General features: G+C 48.9%; 1 protein-coding gene across 1 annotated transcript in view; it reads left to right on the top strand.

The window, feature by feature from the left end:
- Nucleotides 1–5052: 5052 nt before the first annotated feature.
- CXCL12 (chemokine (C-X-C motif) ligand 12) overlaps nucleotides 5053–7599 on the top strand; it is a 9588-nt gene continuing 7041 nt past the window's right edge. Inside the window, exon 1 of the mRNA XM_006837446.1 lies at nucleotides 5053–5113. Within this exon, the coding sequence (XP_006837509.1) occupies nucleotides 5053–5113 (61 nt within the window). The remainder of the gene's footprint in view (nucleotides 5114–7599) is intronic.

Here is a 7599-nt window from a genome sequence, read left to right as displayed (position 1 = left end):
ACCGATTCGACAGCACTTAACAACAACTCTTTGGTGGCAAGGACTCCTGGTGTGACGCTGTAGGATCAGCAATGGACTACGAACCACAAGATTGGTAATTCAAACCCACTATCTGCTCCTCAGAAATCTATACAGGGTCGCTATGAGTGGGAACCACGGCAGGCACATGGTGGTTATACGCTGGGCTGCTAATCACAAGGTCAGTAGTTTGAATCTACTAGCCACTCAGTGGGAGAAAGCTGAGGCTTTTGGTTCCAGTAAAGATTTACAGCCTCTGAAACCCTGTACAGGGTCGCTGGGAGTTGGAACTGACTCGATGGCACACCACCACTAATTCTGGGACAAAAAGAAAGCAGTGAGATGTTTTGGTGTTTGCTTTGGCCGGACTTGCTGGTGAGTCTCCGAGAGGTTCCTTCAGGGCTCTGATCCTCAGACTCCAAGTAGAGCCCCCATTCCCCTGGCCCCTGATTTACAGTCCAGCTCTGCTGATTTTCCAGGTTCGGTGGTGAATTCAGCCAGGCCAGACTATCAGACACCAGAACCCTAGAGAGGAGTTGAGGGTTGGAGACTGAGATCCTCCTCCTGAAGTCACGCGGCCACCAGAGGGCGCCCGAGCCCAGCTGCAACTCCGGCAGGGTCAGCTGCCTGCCAGACTTTACTAAGTAGGCGATTACCTGCTTAAGCTTCCTATAAGATAGAAGTGACTTGAGACCCACGACTAACATACCCGGACTGTCTTCACCACTAAACTAACTGTTAGTTCTTTAAAAGTTAATTTACAAGCAGGAACCAGGACAGTAGTGTTCCCGAATCTGCACCCAGTACACAGAATGAACGAAAGAATGAATGAAAGAATAAATGAATGAATGAATGCAAGTCCTTGGAGCACCTCATGGCACACCTAAATTGGCATTTGCAACGTGGCTTTGGAAGCACACAGAAGACACTCATCTCTTTGACCAGAGTCCCATAATCCACAGCAGGAGCCATCATGACCAGTCCCTCCGCCCTCTACGTGAATGAACATGCAGACAGAATCCTCTCTACTTAGCCATTTGGGAAAGGGTGGTCAGTGTAGCATGTCATCACAAACTCTGCTGGGCAAAGCACTTCCCCACCCCTAACACCAGGCAACTGCCTGCATCCCTGGCTCGCTAGGCTCCCACCTGGATGGGGGTATCTCAGGTAGAGGGCTGGTCCATGGGAGCTGTTGGGTTGAGCCTTCTGGACAGAACCAGGGAAGCTCTGTAGGTGTGACCTTTGCCCCGGAAAGGCAGGCCCCAGGAGCTCAGGACAAGGATTTACTTCTGCTCTTGTCGCTTAGGGTATCACTGGGCTTTTGTTAGGTGTCACTGACTTAGATCCAACTCATATCGTTCCTAGGCACAGCTGATGAACCAGTCATGTCTTACACCATCCTCACAATTGCGGTGTTTGAGCCCATTGTTGCAAACCCTGTGGGGTTTTCCTGTTTTTGGTTTAACTCTCTACTTTATCAAGCATAAGGTCCCTTTCTAGGGACTTGTCCTTCCTGATAACATGTCCAAAGTCTCGCCATCCTGGTTTCTAAGGGCATTCTGACCATACAGACAAATCCTGAGAGATCCTTTGGTTCTGAGTCCATGGCACTCCCAAAGTTCTTTACCAACACCACAATTCAGATGCATCTCCAGTCTTCCTTATTCATTGTCCAGCTTTCAAATTCATGTGAGGTTATTGAAAATACCATGGCTTGGGTGAGGAGTGCTTTAGTTCTGAAACTGACAAACACCTTAAAGAGGTCTTTTGCAGCAGATTCACCCAATGCAATATCTTTAATTTCTTCCATGGGTGCTGATTGTGGGTCCAAGTAAAGCGAAACCTTTGACAACTTCAATCTTTTCTCAGTTTATCATGCTGTTTATTGGTTGACTTGTGAGGGTTTTGGTTCATATTGAGGTATTATCCTTACTGAATCAGGCCCTTAGTCTTCAATCTTCATCAGTAAATGGTTCAGCAAGCAAGGTCTTGTCATCTGCATATCACAGGTTGTTAATGAACATTCCTCCAGTCTGGATGCCACATTCTTCTTCATATGGTCCAGCTTCTCAGGTTATTTGCTCAGCATACAGATTGAACAAAATGTAGTGAAAGGATACAACCCTGACTCACACATTCCTGATTTTAAATCATTCAACATTACCTTTTCTGTTTGAATGACTATCTTTTGGTTTATGTACAGGTTCCTCAGGGGTACAATTAAGTGTTCTGGAATTCCCACTCTTTGGAATGTTATTCATTGTTTGTTATGATCCATATAGTCAAATGCTTTTGCATAGTCAATAAAACTCAAGTGAACATCTTTCTGGTATTCTCTGCTTACAACCAAGATCCATCGAACATAGGTAATGATATTCCTAGTTCTACGTCCTCTTCTGAATCTAGCTTGAATTTCTGGCAGAACCCTGTGCATGTACTACTGCAACTGCTTTAGAATTATCTTCAGAAAATTTGCATGAGATATTCAGAATATGGTTGGATAATTTCCATACCCTGTAAGGTCACCTTTCTTTGGAATAGGCACCAATATGGAACTCTTTCAGACAGGAGGACAGGTAGCTATCTTCCAAATTTCTCCGTATAGAATAGTGAGTGCTCCCAACACTGCATCAATTTGTTGAAACATTTCTGGTATTATAATGAAAACCAAAAGGTTAGAATATGCTCAGCACTCTTCAAGCTGAAAGAACTGAAGAAAAATGCAAGCCTTAATTTGAAATATTGATGGATACTAAGTACTGGTGTGGCACTGTGGGTTAATGCACTGGATTGCAAAGTTAGTGAACCACAAAGTCGGCACTTCAAGCTGACCAGCGGCTCCTCAGAAACCCTATACAGGGTCACTATGGGTCAGAACTGACTTGATGGCACTTAACAACAACAATGGACAAAATAATGATGCAGGGAGCATCAAAAGAAGATGAAAGGAATGCACACTATGGAAAATTATTGGTCAACACTTAAGGAGGTAGGATATTAACAAGAACTGCCCATACTGAAGGGAGAAGTCCAAGCTGTACTGAAGAAATTAATGAAAAACAAGGTTCTAGGAATTGATGGAATACCAATTTAAATGATTCATTGGGTAGAAAGAGAAAATGTTGGAGTTTTTAAAACTGTTTCTAGCTTCTGTTTATTGAGTATTGTCTATGGATCAGACAGCTGCTGAGCACTTTAGCTAGGGATCTTATTCAATTCCCCTAGCTTCACTTGCAGGCTGGGAACAGTGATGGGTCCATTTTACAAGCAAGAGAACGGAGGTATGAAAGACTTAACTAAATTCATATCCCTGAGATGAATCTCTTTGTTTTCTTTACATATGCCCTATTTTAAAGCCCCAACTTGTCAAGTGAGAAAACTAAGGCACAACTAATAAGTAATGGTGTTAGTTTAGACTCTCAAGTCTCTTTGACTGTAAAGATTGGCATCCTTCAATTAGGCATTTTTTGGCAAGAGAACAGAGAACATTGGACAGGTGGTCAGCAGAGGGCTTGCACCCAGAGGACACCCACAGTGCCATCAGCCCTTACCCCTGTATTGGACTTGATTTCATTGGTTCGTATTCTTCCCGCTTCCTTCTGGATTCAGTCTCTCCATCTTCATAGCAAAGCAAAACCAGAACATATTTATTGCCTTGAGTAGATTTGGACTCCTATGTAGAAGAGTAGAATTTACAAGGCTGTGCTCCATTTGAGTACATCCGCCATTCTACTGGGAGAAAGAAGAAGCTTTCTGCTCTCCCAGAGATTTAAAGCCTCCAAAACCTTATAAACAGTCTCTATGAGTTCGAACCAACTTGATGGCACTTAACAACAACAATCTTTACATGGTGCTGTAGGACAATCACTGGACTACTAGTCACAAAGTCGGCAGTTCAAACTCACCAGCAGCTCTTTGTAAACCATATACTGGGTCACCGTGAGCTGGGACCAACTCAAAGACACTTAACAACAGCAGTCTTTATGGGGAGGAACCCAGGAAAAGCAATGGTAAACGTGCTCAAATGCTAACAGGGGAAGATGGGTGATTCTTCCACAGAAAGATGAGTCCTACTGATTTACACAGGGGCAATTCTACTTTCTTTTACAAGGTCACCCAAGAGTTGAAACCACTCAATAGCAAAGGATTTCATCTTAAAGGGAGCAGAATTGGAGTGGCGCTGTAGGGTATGGTACTAGATCACAAGTTCAGTTTGAACCACAAACCACAAGCTCGGCAGTTCAAATTCACCAGCCGCTCCTCGGAAACCCTATACCGTGTCGTTCTGAGTCGGAGCCGACTCCACGGCACGTCACAACAGCAACAAAGCCTTTGGGTTAGTAGCAGAGCGCTTAACTACTGAGACAACCTGGCTTCTTTCTCCATCTGCATGCAAGTGCTAACCGGCCCTGTCTCTGCACAGCTGGGAGTCCTTCTGCAAGTTGGGCTCTGCGGTGCAGGGCCCAGTTGTTAAGTGTCATCGAGTTGGTTCCGATCCATACCGAACCTGTATAGGATTTCCAGGGAGCATCTGGTGAGCTTGAACTGCTGACCTTTGCAGTTCAAACCGACTTTGCAGTCCAGCGCATTAGCCCACAGCGCCACACCAGGACTCCAATGTATCCTACCCATAGGGGCCCTGTGTAGGGTTTCCGAGGAACGACTGGTGGATTTGACCCGCCGACCTTGCGGTTCAAACGGCCTTTACAGCTCAGCGCATTATCCTGCAATGCGCCATACTAGGACTGTGCAGGGCCCAGTGGGACCTGAGAAAGTCAAAAGTCAAACAGAGCGCCTGGAGATCCCCACCCCCAGGACCAAACGCGCGGAGGCGGTGCCAGAAGGGGCGAGCGTCCCACCACTGGCCACGATCCGGAGTAGGCTCAGGCCCGCCCCTTGGTTTGCGCCCCGCCCCGCCTGCATCTTACAACTCTCGCCTCTAAAACCCTTGGCGCGCGGCTCCACTTGCGGCACTTTCACTCTCGGTCAACTTGTCCAGTCCTGTCGATCCGCTGCCCTACCGCCGCCCAAAGCATGGACGCCAAGGTCGTCACCGTACTGGCCCTCGTGCTGGCCGCGCTCTGCCTCAGTGACGGTGAGTGCGCTCAGCAGCGGATCAGGATTTTGCAGGGACCAGGCTTGCTCTGCCAGATCCCGCGCCCGCGCCCGCGCCCGCGCCCGCTCCTGCGCCTCCGGGGCTAACCCACTGCGCCTCTGCTTTGCACCTGGGAGGTGAAAGCAGCTCGCTTCGCCGGGCGCTCTCTGTCCGACAGCAGAGTTCAATGCCACACGCCTAGCCTTCCTGCGTGCACCGAGGGTTCACGGTCCGCAGCGATCCTCGGGTTCCCGAGCTGCGTGCAGAGCTCCAGAGCGCTGCAGAGCTAGGATGGGCAAGAGTGTTCGGCTTGGAGCGCGCCGAGGTTTGGAGGCTTGTGGACCGCGTCGGGACCGCGGGCCGCTGGCCCCTGTCCTGCGCGAGGTTAGGTTTCCAACAGCACAGTGCCTAATATGCAATCGGGCGGTGGGTGGGGACGAGGGTTTTGTAAAGCCTGACTTTCCGTGTGACTTGCCGATAGGGGCGGCGAGGTGGATGCGAGCTGCGCAACGTCCCCTCAGCGCGAGGCCGGTCCTTTCTGTGGGGCACTGGCGCTTGACTCAAGGCCTGGCGCGGGCGGCCAGAGAGGCGCAGCTGTCAGGCTTGCGCAACCAGTCTGGAGGCGCTTGTGCACAGCCCAACAGCCCGCTCACTGCCTCTCCTCCTCCTCCTAGTACTCCTGGGGTCGCTGAGAGAGGCCAGGAGCAGTGTGGGTCGTGCACGCCCAACCCAAACCCCCAAACACACCTGCAAACTGGCGCCTTTGTCACCGGGCTGAGCGCTCTGTCTGCGTAATGAGCGCTGCAGCAAAGTTCAATCGCCAAGGCCTTGGGCCACTGGGAACGGTAGTATCCTGTTTCACTGAGAGAGGGAGAAGGCATTCTTTTCTTTCTTCCTTTTTTTTGACACTGAATAGAAAACTAGCTGTCCTATCAAAGTACGCCCCTACTGCAAACTAAAAAAAAAAAAAAATCTGTTGCTTCCAAACTCGAAACAAAACAATGTCCATCCTCCGTTGCTAAATTTATAAAAATAACAACAAAACCTCCACAATCTTGTTGTAATCGCCTTCTGTTCAGGATCCCGAACACTAAGTCAGTTTGGGGCTGAAGAGTTGACCCCAGAGTCCTGGAAGGCTGCAGACTGGCTCTCTATGTAGGTAGGACAAGCCCGGGGCTGTGGCGCCGGTGAAAGGGCTGAGCTAGCTCAGGGTGACGCCTGCCTGACCACTTAGCAAGGGTTCCCTAAATGCGTAGTAAGTTGTTGGTCAGAGCAGCAGAGGGGCCCTGTTGAAAGCACCGTAGAATTTGCCCTTCTCTATAAAAGTATCCCGGGCTGCGGCCTTACACTTACAACCCGACAGCCCCCGAAGGTCCGGGTTTTGTTGTTTGTTGTTAAATGCCTTCAAGTCGGTTCCCACTCATAGCGACCCTGTATAGGGTTTCCAAAGAGGTGGCTTGAACTGCTGACTTTGCGGTTCAAACAGATCTTGTGGTGGAGTGTTTATCCTGCAGCCTCACACCTGGTTTGGGCGTTAACAATTCCGGGATCTGCCAAAGGTGACCTGACCGTGGTCGAGGTAGTCTGGTTTTCTTTGGGGCCACCCCTGAAAACGACTACCAGGTTCCCTGCAGGACATATTATTTCCTGGAAGGGGTGCAAGTCCTGAGGCTGTCTCAGAGTTCCCTGGAAAGTTATAAACTGGTCTCTCCCCCACAGAAACTTTGTGGACTCAATTTGTCTATAACTCCCTGCATTTTTTAACCGTTCTAGAAGCCTTGGTGGCACAGTGGGCTAAGGCTAGAGCTGCTAACTAGAAGGTCGGTGATTCAAACTCAACAGCAACTGCACGGGGAGAAATATTAAGCAGTTTGCTTCAGTAGAGATTTGTTATTGTTAAGTGCCATTGAGTCGCTTCCAAGGCATAATGACCCTGTGTAGGGTGAGCTTGAAAGGCTCAAACTGATTTTGCAGTGCAGCGCTTTAACCCACAGAGTCACACCAGGGAAATCTGTGGAACAGTTCTATAGATAGGGTCTTAGTTAGTCGAAATGGACTCCATAGCATGAACCCCAAAGCTATCCTGCAGAGGTCAGGCTATGGCTCCAGCCCTACTCCTCCCATTGTCTGCCCTGGCCAAGCAGCTGAGCCCTGGGTACCCTGGACTTTCCCAGGTTAAACCCAGGGTCGAGGGTCCGTCCACATTCCGCGGCTGGAGGATGGGGGTGGGGTGGACCTGAAGACTCTTGTGTTTGCTTCAGAGCAGGCTGCCCTCTGGGAACTGGTTCTTGAGAACTAAGCTACTAGGTCCCAAATTACGGGGAGGGGAAAGTAACATGCAATCCAGTCAGGCATCTTGACATAGAAAATGGTTGGCAAAGTTAATGATATTACCAAAAAACTGCAGGAAAGGACACCACTAGATGGGCACAAGAGCATCTACACAGGTAGGTGCTCATCCTTTTTTAAAAAATCACTGAAATCCG

Source organism: Chrysochloris asiatica, unplaced genomic scaffold, assembly GCF_000296735.1.
Source record: "Chrysochloris asiatica unplaced genomic scaffold, ChrAsi1.0 scaffold00020, whole genome shotgun sequence".
NCBI classification, from domain to species: Eukaryota; Metazoa; Chordata; class Mammalia; order Afrosoricida; family Chrysochloridae; genus Chrysochloris; species Chrysochloris asiatica.
The sequence above is the reverse complement of the archived record's forward strand: the minus strand, read 5'-3'. Positions and strand labels throughout refer to the sequence as shown.